This window comes from Protobothrops mucrosquamatus, unplaced genomic scaffold (genome assembly GCF_001527695.2).
Source record: "Protobothrops mucrosquamatus isolate PMUCROS unplaced genomic scaffold, P.Mucros_1.0 scaffold_293, whole genome shotgun sequence".
Taxonomy (NCBI): Eukaryota; Metazoa; Chordata; class Lepidosauria; order Squamata; family Viperidae; genus Protobothrops; species Protobothrops mucrosquamatus.
Genome location: NW_015386369.1, coordinates 354,038 through 379,111, shown reverse-complemented (window position 1 = coordinate 379,111; position 25,074 = coordinate 354,038). Strand labels below are relative to the sequence as shown.

Sequence of the window (25,074 nt, the reverse complement as noted above, 5' to 3'; positions counted from 1 at the left end):
TTACCATATCAGCATAAGGAATATCCCAAGTGGAGGGAAGCTGCAAAAGAGCAAAACAGATTTCTAATCTATGCATTACAATAATCAGCAAAACTAGAACAAGTTTATATATTAGGACATAAATATGACTGTATTCAGTAAAGCTTACTTCCTAGTATATATTTGTATGGTAAGGATTTTTATTACATGGCATTGCAGGATATTCCACTATAGCAAATGCAATCATATGCATATTGCATAATGGCATATTTATTATGGGAAAGAATGCTGGGAGAATTTATGAATCCTAAGTGCAGTGCTTGAAGCTCTGTTAAAGATTTTCCGTACAGGACTCAGATTTTTAGCTGAAACAATGTTAAAAGGAATTTTATGTATCAGCTTAATTTGATGAATTAGATATAATCAGCCAGACCTTATGCCAATTTATAAAGTGCCACAAATGCTGCAACAAATCCAGAAAAGTATATATTTATTACATCTCTATTTTGAGTAATGAATGAGTAAAAAGTCTATAACTAAGACCATATGAGGATTTCTTAGCCTTGCAGTCATCAATCCTTTTCATATTAATTGTTCACTCTAATTTATTCATGAAATTACAGTTTCAATTTATGCAATAAAATCTGTACTTTTTAAAATCAGCTTTTAAAATACTTAGTTTTATGCAGAATAATTCATAAATGGCACCAAACAAGTCCTTAACATGTACAAGCAGCCTGGGGCTATTCTATTTTGGCAATTTCAGTATCTGTGTAATACACAAAGTTACAGCAGGGCCTAGGTTTATATGTTCAGCCCTGAGAGAGAGGAAACTTAATTTTTTTTTCTTTTCTTACTATACTAAAAATTAACAGCTACTTATCTATTAATTAAGCTTTTCCTGTTAATGATATAAAATTAAATATGATAGCACTGAATATATCTTTCATACCTGACACCTCATAAATTTTGCTGAACCCTCTTTTTTTTGGTTTCAAAGAAATGTTGTCTCCACACATTAGAATTCTGCAAAGAAGTATATTGTTAATAGGGAAAATAACAGATATGTACACATTTATTTTACCTTTCCCTCCTGCCTATTTGGAAAAAATATCCAATTTTCTAACAAAAAAAATACAAAATTAAAACAAATTTAAAAATTAAAAGCACTACATTAAAAACAATTACAAAAATTCAAGGGCAATATAATGCAGTGAGCACAGTGCTGGACTGGCAATAGGGATATCCAGGTTCTAGTCCGCTTTCAGCCACAGAAGGAAGGAGAAAATGCTTTGCACACTGCCCTAAGCTCCTGAAGGATGAGTAGAATATAAATCCCATAAATAAGAATTAAATAAAATATATACGATAACATCTATACTATTCAACATAACTGAAATAGTTATGAGAAATGCACATTTGGAGGAATATACCATTCGAGTTAAAATAGGTGGTAGGAATATCAACAACCTCCGATATGCAGATGATACAACATTGTTCGCGGAAAGCAAGGAGGATCTGGAGTGGCTAATCCTGAGAGTCAAAGATGAAAGTGAAAAATTTAGACTGCATGTTAACATCAAGAAAACAAAGAAAATGACAACTCTAAAGAATACACAGGCCAAAGTGCAGATTGACAATGAAAGCATCAAAACAGTAAAGGAATTCATCTTCCTAGGTTCTAAAATTGACCAAAGTGGTGACTGCAGCCCTGAGATCAGAAGGCGTATAGCCCTTGGAAGAACTGCGATGTCTGGCATGAATAACATCTGGAAAAATAAATACATCAGTCTCATAACCAAACACAGATTACTTAACACAATAATTTTTCCAATTGCTATTTATGGCTGTGAAATTTGGATTCTGAAAAAGGCAGATAGGAGAAGGTTGGACGCCTTTGAACTGTGGTGCTAGTGGTGACTATTATGCATCGCAAAGGCTGTAAAAATAACAAACAAAGAAGTCCTAGACCAAACCTCCCAAAAATATCACTTGAAGCCAAGATTGCCAAACAGAGGCTGTCATACTTCGGTTATATCATGAAAGCTGACTACTCGAAAAGTCAATCATGCTGGGAGTGATCAGTGGAAAAAGGAGAAGGGGCCATCCTAGTACCCACTGGATGGACATCATAAATGGTGACACCATGACCATGGCAGATCTGAAGAGGTGGTACAAGACAGAGAGGCATAGAGAGTGCTGATGCAGAGTGGCCAAGGGTCGGACACGACTGAATGGCTGACGACGAAATAAAATAAAAATAGTTCCACAGAGATAAAATTTCTAAATCATGCTCTAACTGGAAAACATTCTTCTCCAACTGTGAAACGCCTATACCGCAATAGCAATTTTCAAAAGAAGGAAGAATTAAGTTATTCAGATTTAATTACACAAAACAGAGGTACTGTGAGTAAAGAAATCAGTTATTGTATATGAAGGCTCACAACTAATCTTAGAGTTTCCCTGAAGGACCAAATATGCAGCTTGGCAGTTGTCCTGGATTCTGCATTAATGGGAAGCTCGGGTAGCAGTCAGCAATACTGCTTACTAAATTAGACTAGTATACCAGTTGTAATCCTATCCAAAGGAAGATTTTGTTTTAGCTATCTATGCACCAACAATGCTGAAATGAATTATTATAATGATGCACTATATTTGAAGTTATTCTAGAAAATGATTTGGAAGTTACAGCTGGTGGAGAATATGTTGTTCTTATACTGCTGAGAGCATAGTAGTTATATCATTATATTATATTACACCAGCTGTATTTGGTTTCAAACATGTTTCTGTATTTCATGTGCTGGCTAAGGAACACGTTGGCTCATGTGGTTAGGATGCTGGGTTGGAGATTAGCAAGCCCACGTTTGAGCACCGAGTGCTATTGTCCAGCAGAGTGAGCTTCCATCATTTGTTCCAGCTCCTTGACGGGAACATGGGCATCCCTCAGGCAATGGTAATGTCAGCAACTAATCCTTTCAACCTGGAAGCACCCTAAACGGTGCCACTTACATGAACAGGACCGGGGGGGGGGGATGTGCTGGTTTTAGGCTTAAAGCTTCAAATAGTCTGAAATATAATGGCTGAAAAAAACATTTTTATTCATATCAGCCTGCCTGTATTTTAGAATCACAATACAAAAAAGGAATTGCTCGGCCAGTTCCAAATACATGCCTGCGGAATATGCCACTTTGGGCAACATAATACTGTAGACCTTTTTCTTGCAATCATGCAGAAGAGCAGTAAAGCATATTTGTGTATTCCTGTCAAAATTGGTTTATTAGGTTGACAAATGAAATATTTGCTATAAATTTAAGTGGATTCTAATGTTTATATTAGGCTGGGAACTTTAGTTCTGCCCATTAGTTATTGACTTTTTAAACTTGAAAAGAGAGCTGATTTCAATAAACTTAGAGGGCGCTTGGGAAGAATTCCATGGATGAAAATCCACAAGGGAAAAACAACCCAAGTAGTTTGGGAAACTTTGAAAAGTGAGATTATAAAATCCCAGTCTAGTACATACCAATGAAGAAGAAAAATAAGAGATCTGAAAAGAAAGCAGCATGGCTACATAAAGAACTCTCTGAAAAAATGAAAGACAAAAAGGGCAAATATAAAAAATGGAGAGAGGGGCACATAACTAAGATAAAATATCAGCAAACAGCTTGAACCTGCAAAAATGAAGTAAGGAAAACTACTGCTCAAAATGAACTAAGGCTTGCAACAAATGTCCAAAATAACCAAAAAAACACCACCTTCTTTCAACCTGTAAAAACAAGAAAAAAGTAAAAAAAACAATTGGTTCATTAATGGAGAAAATGGCAAGAAGGTGACAAACAGCAGGGAGAAAAGAGAACTGTTTAAGTCGTATTTTGCATCTGTCTTTACACTAAAGGAAACAACAGGTCAACGTACCCAAAAAAATACTGTAAAATGTATATTAGGAATGCAAATCAAAATAAGCAAGAAAATGGTAAGAGAATACCTATCCACTCTAGAGGACTTCAAATCACCAGGACCAGATGGATTACACTCCAAGTTTCTGAAGGAACTGGCAGATGAGATCTCAGAACCATTGAATCGTATCTTTCAAAGATCCTGGAGCAGCGGGGAATTACCAAATGACTGGAAAAGGACTGATGTGGTTCCCATGTTCAAAAAAGGGGAAAAAAGCTGGATCCAGGAAACTATCAACCTGGCATCAATACCAGAGAAGATTCTGGAAAAATCAAGCAACGAATCTGCAAGCACCTAGAAGCAAGCAAAGTAGTAATCAGAATTCAACATGGATTTGTCAAAAACAGATGATGCCAGATAAATCTTATTGCATTCTTTGACAATGTTATAAAATTAGTGGACCAGAAAATGTGATAGATATAATTTACTTGAACTTCAGCAAGGCATTTGATAAAGTAGATCACAGCCTACTATTTGATAAGATACGAAAATGTCGGTTGGATAGCTTCACCATCAAATAGATTCGTACCTGGTTGACCAACCGTACACAATGTGTAGTCCTTAATCCACATGAATGGAAGCGTGCAGTGGGGTACTTCAAGGTTCTGTCTTAGGCCCAGTACTCCTCAATATCTTTAAAAATGATTTAGACAAAAGGATAGAAGGGGAACTCATCAAATTTGCAGATGATACTGAGCTGGAAGGAATAGCCAAAATTCTAGATGATAGGCTCAAGATACAAAAGGATCTCAACAGACTTGAATACTGGGCCCTAACACTAACAAAACAAAATTCAATGGTGAAAAAAGTAAGGTTCTACAGTTAGGCAAAAAAAAAAAAAAAAGCACCAAATGCACAGGTATAGGGTAGATCAGAGGTCTCCAACCTTTCTCGGTTGGCGGACCGGAGGGAAAGGGAGGGGAAACCATTTTATGCACACACATGGACATACAAACAGGCCCCTGTGGTAGATGGTACCTGGCTCAATACTAATAACTCTAAGAAGAATCTTGGAGTCCTAGTGGACAAGCAGTGTGCTGCAGCTGCCAAAAAAGCCAACCCAGTCTTAGGCTGCATTAAGGACAGAATCAAGATTATGTGAAGTGTTAAATACCACTTTATAAAGCCTGGGTAAGGCTAGACTTGGAACACTGCATTCAGTTTGGTCACCATAATTTAAAAAAGATGCTGAAACTCTAGAAGGAGTGCAGAGAAAAGGAACAAAATGATTAGGGGACTGGAGGCTAAAGCATATGAAGAACGGTTTCAGAAATTGGACATGTCTAGTTTAATGAAAAGAAAATTAGGGGTGACAAGATAGAAGTCTTCCAATATCTAAAGAGCTGCCACAGAGAAGAGGGAGTTAACCTATTCTCCAAAGCACCCAAAGGCAGAACAAGAAGCAATGGATGGAAACTAACCAAGGAGAGAACCAACCTAGATCTAAGGAGAAATTTCTTGACAGCCAGAACAGTTAATCAGTAGAACAGCTTGCCTCCAGAATTTGTGGGTGCTCCAACCCTGGACTGAACAACCATTTATCTGAAATGGTATAGGGTTTTCTGCTTGAGCAGGGGGGGAGGGGAGGGTTGGACTAGAAGTCTTCCAAGGTCTCTTCCAACTTTGTTATTCTATTAAATCAAGCTATATTTGCTTTCCTTTTATGTGTAAATGTCAGCTTTGTATTCTTGCAGATGTAACTTATTTAAAAGAAACTATGCTCTTAAGAGAGGGGTTTATATACTATTACTAAGCATGTAGAAAAAAGCTTAGCAATCTTTATACCCGTAGAAAAGCCTTTTTATATTTACTCTTTCCTATAATTATTAAGGGCATTAGATCCTTGCCTTCTTTGCAAAGGTGATCATATTTCAAGATCTTTAAAAAGGTGTATTTTTAATATGGTATTCCAAGAATTAAATTTACAAAGCAATCTTAAAGATATATAATTTATATTGAACAAAACAAAATTTACTCCAACAAGACTATGCAGAATTACAGCTCCAATTGTGATATCCTATACTGTATATGTTTATTAAAAATGATTTTGTATTTAAATGGGCTTTCTCTCAGGTAAATACAGCCTGATTGATCCCTACCCCAATCCACAGTATCTTCTCTTTGCATATCAATACTGTAGCCACTACTATAGTAACATTTCATTAACTACATTTTTAAATAAGCCCTAATGGTTTAACACATTTTAAGTCGTAAGTCAATAATTATAACCATGATTAATGAACATTAACTGAGTTCCTATTTTATAAGAAAAACAAATTACCTTACAAATTACCTCAATATGGAACCCCGTGTAACTTACTTGTGGCACATCATTAGTTACTAATTTTATAACAAATTGATAAAAATATTTGCTACAAGATAATAGAATAGTTTGAATATTTTATATCATTCTATAACAGTAATAGAATAATTAAATAATTATTTATAGGAAGTAAATGGGTTTTTTTTATTCCACCCAACACCCTCCCTAAAAACTAGGGCTAAAACACAGAATTTAATATTCAGCACTTTGTCATATGGATCTTTCAAGTCAATCTTACTTAAAAACAACAACATACTAGCTATTAGCCCAGGGGTAGGCAACCTTGGCTCTTTTATGACTCGTGGACTTCAACTCCCAGAATTCCTGAGTCAGCATGCCTACCCCCGTACTAGCCAATAAATGGACTACGGTATAATACATTAATGATCTTTACAAATATCTGTCCAGATTTGCACTTTAGAACGAGGTGTGGGATAAATGTTTAGAGTGGCACATAACCTGAACTTCCAGTATAACTTGAAACCTGAAAAATCATGATATAATAGAATTGAAAAATGGTGATATTGTAAATCACTGGCATCTATAACAGAAGATGTGTGTGTGTGTGTGTGTGTGTGTGTTGTTCTCTTCTCACAAGACTCAGAAGAGCTACAAAAACACATACAAGAGCTGCACAAAGCAGGACACCCATTTGGCTTACAAATAAATCTGGAAAAAAACAACTAGGTTATGTTTAATAAAGTCACCAAAGAAAGAAAAAAATATATATCTGGAGAAGAACTAGACCTAATAGACCACTACATATATCTTGGCCAACGGATCTCAATGGAAGGTGATACAATAAAGGAAACTGAATTGCGTTCTAAATGGGGTTGGCAGGCATTTGGCAAACTAAGCATAATTTTCAAGAACAACCTCTCCCCATGCCTGAAGAGAAAAGTTTTCGATCAGTGTGTGCTACCTGCTCTAACATATGTTGGTGAAACATGGATACTAACCTCACAATCAATACAAAAGCTATGAGTGGCACAAAAGAGTCATGGAAAGATACATGCTCGGCATTACAAGACAAGATAGAAAGACCCACTCATGGATTAGAGAACAAACGAAAGTATATGATATCATCAAGAGATTAAAAGAATTGAAATGGAAATGGGCTGGTCACACAGCAAGAACTGATGGCAGGTAGACCAAGGCAGTCATAGAATGGATCCCACTTGATAAAAAGCATCCACGAAAGAGACCTAAAACAAGGTGGATTGACAACATCAGCAAGTATTGCAGGCCCAATTGGCAAAAAAAAAAGCTCAGGACTGCATTGGTTGGAAACATGTGGAAGAGGCCTTCATCCTGCAGTGGATAGACAATGGCTAAAATGATGATGATGATCTCACACACACACACACACACACACACACACACACACAGAGAGAGAGAGAGAGAGAGAGAGAGAGAGAGAGAGAGAGAGAGAGAGAGAGAGAGAGAGAGAGAGAGAGAGAGAGAGAGAACTGTGTAAAAGTCTTAGGCTAACATTAGATTTGCTCTTGTAGTAATGATATAATGAACATATATAATTATGTCTCAGTTTCCTTATTAGAATACAACCAGAAAATACAGGAAATTTATATGCAGTATTTAAAAACAGAAAAAAACAGAAAAAACAGCTTCTATAGGCTAAAGTGGCAAATACATAGTGTGACCTCCCCTTATGCTAAAGCAACAGCAGATAACTGGCTCCCATAAATCTAAATGCAATGGAACCCTAAGTACTATTATTACTAACACCTGTATGTACCCTATTATTTCATGCCAAAACGACTGCTGTGCAAAAAGGTCTATTAGACCAGTTTGTGCAAGACATTCTTGAGCATTACATATAGTATAGTCACATGTTGTATGAGAGTAATTCATTGGCACTTTGCTAATAAAACCAACTTTCAATCACATCACTCCAATCAAAATGCCAAAGATCACAGAATTTGACAGAGATAAAACCATACTTTTGCCTCAGCAAGGCTACTCTCAAAGGGAAATCAACAAACAAGCTGGATATTCAGGATGTGGTATTCATGCTGTTATAAAGAAATTTGAAGAATCAGGAGAGGTCAAGGACAAAAAAAAATAGGACTGGAAGATTAAGGAAACTTTCAAATTCTGATGAGAAGTTCCTCAGTTTCTTCTTTGAGAGATCGGAGGAAGTCCAGCAAAGACCTAGGTCAGAATCTGACAGCTTTATGGGGATGCCAAGTTGACCCTTCTACTGTCTGAAAAAGTTCATCAGGAATGGTCTCTGCAGAAAGGTAGCAATCAAGAAACCACTTTTGCGGAAGGGAAACAGGGTGAAAAAGCTAAAATATGCTAAAGCTCAAAAAGATTAAGACGTTTGCACAATACCGTGTGTGTATGTGTAATAGAAAAAAATACCAATTAGCAATTCGGGGGGGGGGGGGATGTTGTATTGCTACTTTTTAAATAGATGTAAGACAACTGTCCAGATAAGAGGATTCCTATTCATCAGGGAGAAAAATGGTCTTAAACTAAAAGGTACAATACAAAAATATATTAGCATTAAGAAAAATGTTAGAAAATTTAAGTAAATGTTTTTCTAGACATTTTTCAGTCTTAAAAGTTAAGCAAAATGAAGGTTGTGATGGGGACTTAGACAAAGAAACTATAAAAGAGAAAAAGTAAAAGATTCCATAGGTCAGTAGTTGGTAACATTATTAAGACGGAATATATGACAGAGATTAAATAAAGTTCACTAGTTGAAAACAATTATTAAACTGCACTAAGATATACAAGGGGAAATTTTAAAATAGCCATTCCCTCACTACTCATTTTTTTATTAAATAAACCTCTCCACACTCCAACAAGACTACATCCTTTACTACTAAGTGCTGAAATTATGTATAGATTTAAATAACTTTTGTTCACAAACACTGATATTAAACAAAACTATTTTTAATATTGTATATTAATATTGTTTAATATCATATGTTTGCCATATGTTAAATAAATAAACAAAAGTATCCAATATCCCCTAAGCTGATCTAGCCCCAAATTATAGTTTTTCAGATCAAACTATTACAGCTTTTTCAAATATAACAGAAACAAATTGGGGCAAAAAAAATCTATATTAATATTTGATCTAATCTCCTAAAGTTTGAGATCTATACAATTCTTTCAAAGGAGAGTAAAATCTCCCTGATGACAAGCTCTGGAGACATTATTGGGAGTACTTCAGTGATTCCTAAACATTCTTAATTAAATTTTGTCAACAGTTTATCAAAGCAAGGATGAGTATCTTTAATATTTGGAGATTGTAACTGCAAAGAGAACAGACACATTGCACATATGGGAAGAGGAAAATATTTTAAATGTACGCTTTAAACTGAAGTTTGCTTTGGGGGGGTAAAATGTTATATTTACTTTTTAAAGAATTTGATATGCATTTACATCTAAGTGCAGCATAAGACCTATTTTATTCTACAACAATGGTCTTGTGAGGTACATTGGGCTGAAACAGAAGTACTGACTCAGAGTCACCCAATGAGCTGGCATGGTTGCAATCCACATTCTATAATTGCATGAACCTCTTTATTGTGCAACTGCTTTCCTTTGAACTATGTAATCTAGAAATTAGTAGACAATGCTCCTCTTAAGATGCTGACAAAATTCAAGAGAGGAAAAAAACCTTTATTTTCAGATACTAGTCATTTACTAGACTAGAAAAAATAATGTGGGTTAAACTTAAGCCTTGGAACCCATGACAAACGAGTTTTACCTGTATTATTAGAATATTTTATTTTGGGCAATTGACAGGACAAATATTTCCAACCTCACGCAAAACCTATTTATATTTTTATGTCGGCATCTCCTGCATTTAAGATGAACTACATTTTAAATAGGAATCTCAACTTCATCATAGTCCCAATACTTTATTTTGCATGTTATCAAGCAGAAGATGAGACATTCATCTTTGCAGACCTACTGCATATTTATTCCTGTTGATCATTATATGAATACATAAATAAAATGAAGCATAGGGTTTTTAGTCAGAAGAGAGTTCCTGAAATTATCTGTTGCAACTATTACTGGGAAAGAAAATAGAACCCTTTAGCTCTGTTCATTAATTTACTTTTGCTCAACTGATTCCTGCATCTTTTCTATTATGAAAATAGGTGACCTACTTTTGGATATTTGGAGATTCTGCATAGTTTTGAGAGAATAGTTTAATAACCTTTGATGACTAGAGTGTTATTTCAAGCACTGGAATGCACTCTGAGAAGGCAGAAGATAAAGATGTCCTCAATTTAAGCTCCAATTCTGGTGACCAGTTGGGCAAAAAAATATAATTTTCTTAGCAGCTGTGTCATTGTTTTATTTCATTTTGTTTGTTTTTTCCAACCTGGTTTAAAGCTCTGATATTCCTTGGTAATCTTTTATTCACATACTAACCAGCCTAACTCTGTTTAGTTTTGAGTCCAGATTCCTACTAAGACCACAAACACACACACCTACACACACCATGCACTATTAGAACTCCATTACTCTTTAGGTTGGCACTTGATTTTTTGTTATCTCTCTTTTCTTTACTACAATGCAAAGGAAACAAAAGATTTCCTTAAACCAAAAAAAAAGAAAAAGAAATAGGAAATACTACAATGTCTAGCTAAATGTTTGCTTAGCATATTCCTTCCTGTGCAAATTTTGCTCCAGTACCAGTTTTCTTCAATGTAATAATGCCCTCCAGATGTCCTGATGTGTAAATATTAACATTTAAAGTTTCAGTAAACCAGCAACCATATTTGGAATCTCTGTGTTTCCAGCCCTCCCCCATATACATCTTTTCCAGAGGTATCTCATTATTTTTATGTTAGCAACTTTTAATCAGGGGAAACTACTTTTCAGATCTAACTTTCAAATATTTCCCAAGTCATTACTGTATTGCAATGCTATGCAGCAATGCATCTGGAAACATACCTGAGATAATGGCTTTATGTGCTTATCTTCGCAGAAGTTAGCCTGCTCTATTCATTGGGACTTACTCTCATATAAATGTTTATATGCAATTTCAGTTTTACCTACTTTAACCACAAACAAATTAGAACAGATATACACAAGAAAAACAACAGCTATAAATGCACTCACTTGTCTACAAAGTGGAACATTTGATGAAAAATCTATCAAACAATTAATTATGAGTGGGCCACAAATTAACATATGGAAATCAGCAACAAATGAAAAAGTCTTCAGTAACAATCATACCTGCTTTGTCTTCTCTAAAAGCCTATAGTTGCTATTCTTTATATACAAAACACAAGCTTATTATGTTGAGAAAAAAACAAATCATAATACATCTTTAAAATATTCATTAAAAGTGCTGAGATTGTTGAAAATAACAAGATGCATTTCATGTCCATCACTAGAGCTGATGTATTGATTACCTCTATACGTACCCAGATAATTCATACAATCCTAGAAGTTCATCAACATTTAGAAACACATGATGTCAAGACATGGCCAAAGTGATCCACTTGCACAACCAAAGAACTTTACAAAACAGGTATTAACAAGCTTAATCACTTTTTTTATAATTGTGTGTTCTTGACATTAAAAAATTCATAGAGATAACTTTATCATAATTCTTAACTTAAAAACTGCAAAGCATAATAATATTGGATTAAAATATATTTTTAATAAAATCAAAAATGATTATTTAGAACTAATATGAATAGAGATGCACTGTATTTATTAGACTTTACTGTACACTGTGCATTTATCTTCAAAGTTGGGCAAGGAGAAGAAATAACAAAGGTTTTTCAAAGTCAATTCTGTAGCATCATTGAGATATGTGGCATTAATTAAACAAAAAATACTGTATCAGGCTTAAAACAAAATAAAACATTTCAGTTATCCACAACTGTGTATTTTCATATTGTGAAAGCTGCTATGCTTTGGGTTTATAGCTGCTATCTGAATGTCACCAAATAGTTTCTTCCAATTTGATGTAGGACAACCTTTTTTAAAAAAAAAAATACTATTCACTTTAGTTATAATTATATATACAATTATACATATGAAGGTTACGGCATCCATTTTAAATTGAACATGTGTTCTCTCTTATGGGGTCAGAGGGGAAAAGCAGAAAGGGAAAAACCTATGTTTTGCCTTTTCATTTCCTACTTTTCCTCCAATCCCAATCATTTCAAAATTTGAGAGTAGATTGTCAAAAACATGCCCTATCTCAATGAAGTATAAAACCATATGAGCAGAGGTGGTATCACACTCTTTGCTCTGGACAACATAATGGGAAAGACTGAGCTCAGTCTTTCCCATTATTTCTGTTTGCTTGTCCTCTTTCTCTGGGAATTTCAGTAGGGAAGGCTGGGATCATCAGCTGCCTCAGAGTCAATTATGGTTGCTTTGAAAAGATACCAGTATGTTATTTATTATGAGCACTGTCCTTTGTATTATCAATGGGAGAGAAGATATTTATGGTAGTTTCCGCCTCCAGTACCTAAATAACTGCCTGACCTTGCAACCAACCATCCACCTTTCTACCTGAGGCAGCAAAATACCTTGCTCTTGTCTTCCCCTGAGGGGGCATGCAGAGAAACCTAGAGGACATTCCCGCCTTTATGCCTGCCATGCCTAGATGGCAGAACCCTTTGAAGGGGCAGCGCGGCTGGGTCAACCTGGGCTCTTTTTAGGCAATACCGTAGGCCCGAGTCCCGCCCGCTTTACCACCAGGCCAAGAGACGGCGAAAGTCAGCAAAGCAAAGGGAACTCTATTCCCCCCCCCCAAAAAAAAGGGTCGCCTGTCTTCTCCGGTCCTCACGCTCAGGGCATCCTTGCCGGCACTTCTATTTACCGCACCGCTTTGAGAAGCAGAAACAGGCTCCGCCTTCGCTCGATCCCTTCAGCGCTCGTCCCGGATCCTGCGCTTCCCGCGGTCCCCCCTCCGGAGCTCGAGGGCAGGCGACTGGAAACCGCGGCCGCTCACGTACCCGATTTCACCGGCCAGCGAGCATCAGGCCAGCGACCTCTCAAGGCTGGAGGGAGGCGGCCGACGCCACACTGTGGACGCAAAGCCAAGCGGCCGGACCGAAACCTGAGACTGTTCCGCTCAGCAGGGGCTGGACGCGGTCGGCGCCCACAGTCTTGGTGCGAGGTTCTGGGGCCTTCTAAGCGCCCGCAAACGCCGCTCGGCGATACCTCGGCCGCCCACCACGCCGAACCCGAAAGACCGAGCGAGCACCGCCTTCTCTGCGGCTCTCTTCACGCCGAGTCTGCCCGGGTTAAACCCGTACCTCACCTGCCGACGGGGAGGCGCCCACACTCCCGGGTCACACGCTCCGCAGAACTTTTGTCATCCACGCCCTCCCCCGTCCCACGGGCCGACAACAGCAGCAGCAGCAGCAGACTCACTCCTTCCGACGTCACGCATGCTGAGCCTGACGCTGCCGCGCACTTCGGTCCCATTGGCTCGCTAGCGGGCCGAGGGCGGCATTAGCATATCGCCACGACGACAGCCCAAGCCTGTTCCCGCCTTCTACGAGGAAGGGTTGCTTCTCGCAATCAAGTCGGCTCTGCCCCCCCCCCCCGCCACAGCTCCCCCGATGTTCCTCCGGGACCGGGGCTTCTTCTTTCACCAGAGCGGCGTTCTGGAGCCTGTGCGTGCGTGCGCGTGTCACAGGGCTCTCTGAGGGAGGAGAGATTGCTCAACCAGGGTTAAGAGACGCGCTCGGCTCTTTCCTGAAGCATAATCGGTTCCGCACAATTGTCGCGGGCAAATGAAGCAGGCAGTCCCCGACGAGCCAGCTGGGTTAAAAGTAGTGCAAAAGGAGTCTTCGGAATTTAAGTTGGCAACTTCGGGACCTGCAGCTATTTACGGGGCAGAGAGAGTAATTTTTCAAGTCGGCTTGTCATTTTTATTGCAGTAATTTACAACAATCACCCCGAAATAAAGAGTTCCCTAGATACAGTTGTCTACACCAGGGCTTTTCAACCTTTTCACCGATTGTACCACTTTTAGACTATGGCAACATTCGAGTACCACCAGTCACCCAGCAAGGTGTCAAAAGCTTGATGACAAAAAAAAATAAATGGAAAAATGTGATAAAGTACAGGTAGTCCTCAACTTACAACAGTTTGCTTGGTGACTGTTCAAAGTTACAACGGCACTGGAAAAAGTGACTTATGACCATTTTTCACACTTATGACCATTGCAGCATCCTTAGGGTCATGTGATTTACTTTCGGATGCTTGGCAACCGATTCTTATTTATGATGGTCACATTGTTCCAGGGTCATGTGATCACCTTTTGCAACCTTGTGACAAGCAAAGTTAGTGGGGAAACCAGATTCACTGAATAACCATGTTACTAATTTAATCTCTCTCCTTCTTTCTTTCTCTCTCCCTTTCTCTTTCCTTCTCTCCCTTTCTTTCTCCCTCCGTCTCTTTCTCTCTCCCTTTCTCTCCGTCTCCCTTTCTTTTTCTCTCTCCTTCTCTCTCCCTCCTTCTCTCCCTCTGTCTCCCTCTTTCTCTCTCCCTCTTTCTCTCTCTCCCTCTCTCTCCCTCTCTCTATTTCTCTTTCCATCTTTCTCTCCCTCTCTCTATTTCTCTCTCCCTCTCAAAGATCCTTAAAATCCTTAAAAGTTATGCTTGGGCGGAAGACTTTTTCTTTTACAGATGGGGCGGGTGGGCCCGACATTCGTGGGCAGGCAGGACCCCGCCCGCCAAGTCGCCACCTCCCCATCGCCCTCCGCCAGCCGGCTCCATCACCAGACCTCCCAGCTGACAAGCACAGGAGTTCGGTGCTGCAGCGGCCTCCCCTTCGCCCTCCGCACCAGCCAAAGCGTTGCCGGACATTCCAGCTGACGGGCGCAGGTCGGAGTGAGGGGGAGGAAGGCGACGCCCTGGGGGGTGGCGGGGGGGAGGAAGGCAACGCCACGTACCACCAGCCAGGTGGTCGTACGTGTACCACCGGTTGACAAGCCCTGGTCTACACAATTCCCATCACCAGGAATTTGGGAAGATAAAGCCAAAGAGATTTAAAATTTCGGAGGAAAAAAAATCACACCTAATAGCAGTTTATTGCAGTGACATTTTCAACTGTTATTGATTTTTTCCTCTTGTGCTGTGTAAATACGGGTTTTTAGTTATTTTGAAAACGTGATTTTTTAAATTTAGCCTCCACCACCCAGGTCCTCCGTAGATGTTTTACTTGACATTTCCCATGCATTAGCTGCAAGTCCCTGCAGTTTTCTTGACAAGATTTTCAGAAGTGGGTTGCCATTGTCTCCTTCCTATGGCTGAGAGAGAGTGATTGGCCCAGGGTCACCCAGCTTAATAAAAGGTCTGGATATTCTTAAATTATTCTAGACTCCAGAATGTAGCTTGGTAACTGGGGTAGTGATTGATAATAGTTTACAGTCCTGAATTTAAAAAGAATTGTTAGCCTAAATTGGATTTAATAAAGCTTCCTTGGGATGCAGTTTTACTGTACTTCAATTATGTGAAATAGAATTAGCAATTGTGCTCTACTACAAAACCAGTTTATGTCTCTCAGATTCTGCCCAAATAGAAAAAAAAATTCTGAATTATTCCTTTAAAAACCTTGGAAATAAAATGACTTAAACCAATTTAACCACATACATAAGCAACTAAAATCCTGTAATTAGCCTTCACAAATTAGCTTGTCATATTTTTCACACACCCATCTGCTGAAATTCTGTAGTAGCAGTAGCTAGTGAGAAAGTTTCTTTATGGAACATTAGTTCTTCGGAAAATTCCCCTGGTCCTCAGTTTTCTTTTCTTTTCTGGTCACAGGCACAAAAGTTTCTTAAAAAATGAGTTGAGTTTTACTTTATGGGAATATTTTTGCTCTTTGTTGCATGTTGTTTTAAACACCTTACTGGCCACTTTGAGAACTATACTAATATGCAAGGATGCAGTATTTTTTCTTAAATAACTAATCACAAACTGGGATTTGAAAGAAAATACTGCATACCAGTAGGTGTAGGAGGTACACTTGGCTACTACCCAGGTTATATTGACCATAGCACACATGAGCAGCCTGCAGTAATGTGACTGCATATCAGAATTAGAATTAGAATTAGTCCAGCCCTCTGATCAAGCAGGAGATCCTATACCATTTCAGACAAGTGGCTGTCCAGTTTCTTCTTAAAAACATCCAGTGATGAAGCACCCACAACATCTGAAAGCAAGCTATTCCACTGGTTAATTGTCCTCAATGTTAGGAAGTTTCTTCTTAATTCCAGGTTGCTTCTCTCCTTGATTAGTTTCTATCCACTGTTTCTTGTCTTGTCTTCTGGTGCTTTAGAAAATAAATTGACCCCTCTTCTTTGTGGCAGCCCCTCAAATACTGGAATACTGCTATCATGTCCCCCCTAATCTTCTTTTCTCTAGACTGGCCATACCCAAATTCTGCAACTGTTTTTCATATGTTTTAGTCTCCAGGCCTTTATTCATCTTAGTTGCTCTTTGCACTTTTTCCAAAGTCTCAACGTCTTTTTTTGTAATGTGGTGACCAAAACTGGATGCAATATTCCATATGTGGCCTTACTAAGGCTTTATAAAGTACTAATACTTCACAATATCACATCAAACTCTTTTGTGGACCCCAGACTCTTTTACAGCATGGTGTAGTAATTGCTATATGACTAAACCAAAATTATTCAGACAATAACAAATATATTTCACAATTTCCTGTTTTTAAATATAAAACATATATTTGTGTTTTCTAACTCTTGAAATAGATTACATATTAAAATAACCTTCCAAATACTTACCTTCCCAAACCAAAGAAAATTCCTGTCAAATGAAGCACTATCTCCCACTTTGTATCATCATCTCTCCCATTGTACATCATTATTCTACCCACTACAGTCCTTGTTCCCCCAAAACACATTTTGTCTCATCAAAAAGTTAATCACTCCTGGTTTATAGAATTTGATATGGTAATCTGTAATTAAGCTTCTATTCCAATAATGTTTTTCTCCACTACATTTGACTTAATTTATCTATTGAAATTTTGAATAACACTAGCTATATTCACATAACATACTAACCGAAACATAATTTACTGAATTAATCCAACTGTTTAGGTAAATATTCTCTGGATTCACAAAACACATTAAGCATGAATTAGCCAATATTTTAGCCTAGCCATTGAGAAGCTTAACAAGCGAGCAAAATTTCAGCTACCAAAGCAATATCAGAAACCTTGCAATTGAAAGATGCTATAGGAAAGAGGACAGACTTCTGCCAGACTCCACATATTTGTAACATGGAGATATTATATAGAAAGGAAAATTAAGCAGAAGAGACTAAACAGCAATTACCACACATTTTGAATTATTTGAGAGGGACAAACACAAAAAGAGAGACCTAAAATGCTGCAAAATTCAATTCACCGTTGTATGATATATTAGCAACCATTTCATCATCATCATCATCACAATTACCTGTAATGAGCAGACTCATTTCTCAATCATTTCTCAATCTATTTTATACCAAGTTAAAGTAGGGTTATCCTTGCACTTATAAAGTTAATATGCTGAGGGGAACATTAAATCAGAAATTGTCTTTCCTATAATTTACCGTGTGAAAGTTTTTCTCCCTAAAAATGGAAAGTATTTACCATTTCACCTATAGTAGATACTAAGTCTACATTTATGAGGTACAATACTTCCCTTTTCTTCATTTTCTTCTTATATGGGTGATGAACTCCTATCAAAATCCTAACCAGATCAGACTCTCGTCTTTGTAAAATCAGCCCAAAACAGCTAGCTGCTGCCACCTAATGTGACCATTTCAGAGTATAATTACTTCTACTTCTCTGAAACAATTTCAGAGTTGATAGATGTATATCAAGTCATCATTACTCATAGGATATACATAGTATCTGTCCTGATTCAAAACATTTTATAATATTTTCATCATGCTTCAAATCCTTGCTTGATAAGAGCAATAAAGGAACAATGTAAAAGAGGATATCTTGCTATAAGCAACAGTGGCCTCACCACTTTTTTAAAGATACTCTCTGAAACTTTCTCCATTACATGACAATGGAATAAGATTGTGTTTATTTTGTATTTTACTTTCCAGATTGTTGTGATTTAGTTAAATACGAAGAATCTGAAATTTTAAAATGGGAATAGAATTTTATCTTTACACATAGTAACAATGTTATAAGATCTGGCTTTGCATTGCCTGCTGTCTTTCAAAATAATTCTTAGCTGGCACTTAAGATTCATTTTTCTCAATATTAGCTATGGAAACTTAAACAAGGTGGAGCCACTTATCAAGGAAAACAGTGGCCTCTCCTCTTCAGGCTGGAAAGTCACTTGTTAGGATGTTTTAATTTGGAACTGCAGCTGAAATATTCAGCTTAAAAGTTTATATTATATAGTGCAATACATCAGCAGCGTAATGAAACCAAACATCAAATTTCTTTCTTTGTCACCTTTTCTATTAAATGCTGATTTGTCTCATTAACATTAGGAACATAACATTTTCAACAATCATTGCATAAACTCTGGTTGTTTCCTTTCAAGTTACTAATACAAGGTTCGTTAAATGACACAGTTAACTAATGACACTGCCAAAAAGAAAAGACTCAATTTTTATAACACAGTTCAATTGTTCAGACAATATATTTTACAATTATTTTTTTCTAGAGAGAATGACAGAATTCTTGGCATATTACAGCAGTAGTTATTGTGGCCACCAACTGATAGAACTTTTAATACCATAATATGATACAGAATTACCAGAACTCTTCTTCATCTGCTGAGACCAAATAGAGTATGCTTTGGGGAAACCGTAATCCCATATTTAAATCATACTTTTTCAATATGTATGTGTAGAACTTCAGGGTCAACACTAGCATACAAATCGAACTACCAGGATATTGTGTGGCTTAACTGCAGAGAACATCACAATTCTTCTCTATACAATCTTTACATATGTTCAGTATTTATAAACTATAATAATCATTAAGCTGCCATGACACTTATTTTCTGGTCCCTAAATTTCAATTCAGTGGAATTATTTTTCTTCTGAAGTTAAACAAGGGACTTCTGAGCCAGGATTATCTTTTTCTGACATCTGCATCTGCTTCTCTGTCTCTCCATTTATGTTTTCTTTGCTCCCATTCTTCACAACATCAGATTTCTTTTTTTCCAGATTTTGTTTCAATTTGAAAGATGACTCTCTTTTGGACAGGATTGCAGGATTAAAGCCAGGGAATCCTCCACTAGCCATAGTACGCTTTTCTATAAACCAGAAAAGAAAAGCACACGGCAAATTAATTTTTATTTTCAGAAGTTAAGGGACAAATTACTAGGCATATGCCCATCACTGTTACCACAGGTATACAGAATGCATGTGTTTTAGAAATTATAAACTGCCTCTCTTGAAGCAGAATTTAGCAATGGTAGGAAATAATAGCAAAGAACATACAAACAAATGGAATATTCCAGATTGCTGGACGCCAACCTGGATATCTGTTCTCTTGTAGAAGAACAAATAATCTTTAAAACAATTGTGGTCATAAATTCTGGAGGAAGATCAAACACAAACACAATGTCTATTCAAAAAGCGCAAGATTATTCCTTGGCAGCCAGATAATTATAAATTTGTGTGTGCTTAACTTGCAAGCCTGAAACAAGGCATCTGGCTACAGTTGTATAATTTGCTTCATAGCTGAATACTTCTGCCCTCATACCTCCTGGAGCAATGGGATGCATCAGTCGGTTCATCTGAACATTCCAGTGCTTTACATTGGTGCTGGCTTGCTGGAGCTTCTGCTGGGCTATCTGCAATGGAAGAGGAAAAAAAGAGACCTGGTTGCTATCTCTGTTTAAAATCTGTGTAATTTCTAGGTAATCAAAGTGGTAAACACCTAATGAATTATAAATCAACTGAATGCAGTCATCACACCTACTGGGAAAAAAAGTTATTATATCTAGCAGCAAAAATACAATTTAGCAGAAAACAATACTGTTATCAAGGAATTTACTAAGGAGAAAACTACACCCCTACCATCAGGGCAAGCTGCTATATATAAACCGGGAGTAAACCCCACACTCACTCACACTGATGATGTTACCTAGTTGGGTAATGAAATGTCTGCAAGTAAACAAAAGCAACAAGGATTCCACAGTAAAACCCTGAACTATATATGTTTTCTTCTACTGAAAAATGAAAGTGGCCTAGAATGTTACATGAAGACATAATTAATCAATTAAGAGCATTTTCTGTAATCACTTCTGGCTAACAGGAAAAGGACTGAAAAAGCTGAAATTGTAGGAATTTCTTGAGGCAACATGTTATAAGTGCCAGCATTATATCAAAAAAAGGCTGCCTCCTTGAAAGATCATCGCAAACTCTGGGATACAATTCTCAGGTTTTTTCAGACGAGATTTTATAAAAAATTGTATTACAGAATTTCACCGGAGACAAATAGTTATCAGCTAATTGTAATATCTTGTTATTTTATTATTTCTTCTCTAGGTTTTTTTTTAAAATATAGAATACTATTAAGAAGGGAAACAGAGAAAGAGCAGGACTCCCTGTTTTGCAATTTGTAGATAGAAAATGACCCATTAAGGCACAGGGAGAATTGTCCTGAGGGAAGTGGTCATGGCAAAGAGCAAAGCACTCTGTTTCTTTCTCACATTTTTTTTAACCTTGAAATATTTTCTTAACAAAGATATTTAAGTAGATATGTACAAAACAATCCATGCAGAGAACAGCTAGCTTTGAATGGTCCATGAATAGACATGTTTAATCCAGGCACAACTCTGAAACATGCATACTTTGGGAGAAGCATTTCAGAGGGAGGGGGATAGTGGGAAAAATCCAAGGACACTGGTTGCTAGGATGAAATAAAAAAGGAGAGTGTTGGGAAGATTAGGGAAGAGGCAGGGCAGACTGTTGGAGCCAAAGACTATTTACTTACAGCAAAAAGTTTGATGTCTCTTGAATCACCAGACTCTGAAAGGGCTTACAAACAATATGAAATAGGTAACAATACAATAAACAACAAATTAACATGATCAGTATATAAACAAAATATCATCGCCAATAAACAACTATAGTATTATAAATTCATGATGTCTCTAACATCGAACAGGATTCATCCCAAACTCAGGTACCTTTACCCATTCTTGCTTCAGTTGCCAAATGCATTATAAAAAAACATGTTTTTTAAAGCTTTTGGAATGTTAGAAGTGAGGGCATGTTTCTTATGCTTCTAATGGCGGACATTCCACAGGTTAGGACAGTGGTGGCAAACCTATGGCACGCGTGCCAGAGGCGGCACTTGGAGCCCTCTCTGTGGGCACGCGCGCCATGCCCCAGAGATGGCAACCGTCCCTCTTCAACCAGCCGCCCACTAACTCGCCGAGGTCCCACGTGGCCGGATGCATCTCAGCATGGCTGGTTTCCCTCCCCCCTGTCCCATCCCTCCTGGCCTCGCATGCTCTCCTTTTCCCGGGCACAACCCACTGCATTGCCTCCTCAGCTGTCGGCCATCTGTCCAGCTCAGAGGCGGCTTCTCTGAACTTCTGGTGGTGGGCTGCGGAGCCCCAGAGTGTGCCGGTCTAGGGGCCGGCAGGCTGTGGCTGCTGATGGACACTGTTGGCCCCCATGCGCTCGCTGGCCTCTGTGTGCGGGGGCCAATGGTGTCAGGCAGTAGCCACCCCAGCCCCTGCCTCACCTCACCCCGCAGGACGAGCCTCCTGCCCACTGCCCCACCTGCCAGAGACCCCCTGGATCTCCCCGAACCCTGCCCGGCCCCCACAGGCATCCCTCCCCATGAACAACATCGAGGTAATCATGCCCACCTTGGCCACACCCACCCAGTCTGCCATGACCACCACAGCCACACCCACCCAGTGGGCCACGCCCACCTGGCACCTGGTGATAAATAAGTGGGTTTTGGGTTGCAGTTTGGGCACTCGGTCTCTAAAAGGTTTGCCATCACTGGGTTAGGAGTATCTGCAGAGAGGGTTCACCTTTGTCTCCTTTGGTCAAACCTCATGAGGAATGGAATTCTCATCAAGCACCCTCTATGGCTGGGAAATTCTGGCAGTTGAAGTCCGTACCTTTTCAAGCTGCCAAGGTTGAGAAATACTACTCTACTGACATAATTTGGGCAGGCAAATTCTATTTAAAGCAAGCAATTTCGAAACTGAAACTTTAAAGCTGATCACCAGCCCCTCAACGTGTAATAAAATCAAAATCAGGAAAATTAAAAGTAGGGTTGTGTTGAGCTCTGATGAGTTTTTTTTTTATTCACACAGTGAAGCCAAGATGGTGAGATCAGATGATATAAGTAACCAGCTGTAGATAGCCGGGGAGACAGCCTTGAAGCAAATAATCAGAAATCATTATGTAAATAAACAGGAATGAAGCATTCTTTAAATTCTGGGAAAGCTGGTAGTATTAAGAAGAGACTCTAAGACTCCTTCCTGATTCACTGGAGATGGAGGGATGCAGAAGTACAGCAGACCTGCAAGATTCTATTAGTATAGCCCTGTTTCAATAAAGTATAGTTCTAATCATCCTGTGGAGTGTGGGTCTCATCTGGGTCTCTCTTGAAGGGCTGACACTAGATCAGGTTACCCATTTTGGATCAGCATTAGGAAAAATCTGATCTTCTGCCTCAATTTGCAGCCACATTTACAGTATCTGTAAGTATGCTTCGCTACAGTTCTTTAATTCTATGCAGCAGACACTATTGAAAATGCAAAGAAATCTGAAACTATTCTTGAATGGAATAATGCAACCTTTTCAAGCGATGGGCACAATTTCCCAGTTTCATGCTCTGTAAGCCCTAAAACACAAATGTTAAAATTAAAATGACTTTTAAATAATTATTTTCAATTTTAAAAACTAAATGGCCAAATCTGTTTAAGAGGATGATTTTTTTTTTAAGATTTCTGATTTCCTGAGATCTTGGCATATTATTATTTTTATTTTTTTTTAAAGCAGAATAACAGGTTAGTGCATGCCATCTAGTGGCATAATACTGTCAATTCATAGTGAGATTAAAGTAAAATCACCTTCCATGATTAGAGCTCAACTCCTGATGATTAACATGAACGCATCCATGCATATTTTTTGGCATAATAGGAGGCAGTTTGACTGTAATCTTTTTCTGGAACATTTGTTTCTGACTTCTCAGTTTATCCCTTGCCCCTCTCAAAAAAAACCCTGTACTTTAAAATATTTAGTTATGCAAATAAATAAAAAATATTTGTAGTAATGCTGCTTGAAAGTACCAAGGAAGTAGTGGATTCCATGGTGTGGCTAGAAAAATAGCAGAATTTAGTAGATTTGTAAGCAATGATTCCAATAGTTTCACTAAATCAATTCAATGAATATTAATCTTACTGAATCAATTAAAACTTCTACAATACTTTTAAATTGCAGATTTTAAATATATGAATCAACATGGATCATTCCAACTGACAACTGAATCAATGTGACAACTATTTACAAAGTTTGGTTTTGAAATTCCTGTCTGTTCATTCAATTACAGTGGAGCTATGCATCTGAGATCATCTTTTCTATAGTGTATTTGCTCTCTGCCCGGGGACTCTTTAGCTTAGATTGCATAAATTAATTGACAGTAATTTAATGCTTAAAAATAAAAATAATAATAAAATAACATATTTTAAAATAAAATAAAATATTTAAATATTTTAAAAAATAAATATTATTTATTATAAAGAAGAGGAATTAATCTTGCTTTAAGTAGGCCTTTTGGTCCTTTTAATAGCATAATAAAACCAGCAACAGCATTTGTAAGATCACTCAGATTTACACTTTACAAGTGTAAAATCTAAGAGTATTTTGATATCGGTGGTAATCTCATTTTTTTCAATATTGAGCAAAGTTTTTTTAATGGGAACGTTAGTTACAGTAATATAAAATGACATGGAAGGTCTGCCTTTATTTGTTTGTTTGTTTATTTGTTTTCTACACATCCCATCTCACCTAAATGACTCTGGACGGCTTACAGCTTGTAATAAAATCACATAAATACATGAATAAAAGCACAAATTAAAAACAGAATTAATACTTCCAAATAGAGATAAAGATCAATTTACAAAATTCAAAAGTCTACGAGGTTAACAAGGGAATGGGAGTGTCCTTAGGCCGCCAGCCACCCTTAAGGCTGCATCATACTTTTAGACCTCCATGCTTACATCTTAACACTCTTCTGGAAAATCAGAAGAGTTGAGGCTTGCCTCACCACTGGGAATAACATGTTTCACAGGGCAGGGCTCCCCATCCCCCGTGTCATGGATCAGTATGGGTCGTGTCCTGTTAGGAACCAGGCCACACCGCTGGAGATGAGCTATGAGCGAGCAAAACTGTGTGTGCATGGGATCTAGGTTGCATGCTCCTCCCCCCCCAGTCTGTGGAAAAATTGTCTTCAATGAAAGCGGTCTCTGGTGTCAAAAAGGTTGGGGATTGCTGCCATAGGGTATGAAATAAGGATAAAAACCCTTGGCATTAATAAAAACTCTTCAAAAGAGGAAAAAACAGGCACAGCTCCAATGCTTACCATAACATCTTGGTCCATCCTTTCCCTATTAAATCTGACTTCTTCTAGCTGCAGTTTAGTTTCTTCCAGAAACTTGCTCTTGTTTTCCATCTCTTGCTTGAGAGCCAGTTTTTCATGTTGAGCCTTGATAATATATTCTTCCTGTTCTTCCTTCAGTTTCATCAACTGCTTCAGTTTTTCCTCCTCCTCTGCCAGCAATCTAACAAAATTACACAGGATTTAATTCCTTCTCATTCTGCGAGTGATT

General features: G+C 37.9%; 1 protein-coding gene across 1 annotated transcript in view; it reads right to left on the bottom strand.

Annotated features, from left to right (window-relative positions):
- Positions 1-18,418: 18,418 nt before the first annotated feature.
- Positions 18,419-25,074, bottom strand: part of DEF6 (DEF6 guanine nucleotide exchange factor) — a 58,400-nt gene continuing 51,744 nt past the window's right edge. Inside the window, exons 9-11 of the mRNA XM_015831979.1 lie at positions 24,828-25,026; positions 19,974-20,064; positions 18,419-19,521 (exon numbers count right to left, since the gene is read on the bottom strand). Coding sequence (XP_015687465.1) covers positions 19,295-19,521; positions 19,974-20,064; positions 24,828-25,026 — 517 coding nt within the window. The 3' untranslated portion in view covers positions 18,419-19,294. The remainder of the gene's footprint in view (positions 19,522-19,973; positions 20,065-24,827; positions 25,027-25,074) is intronic.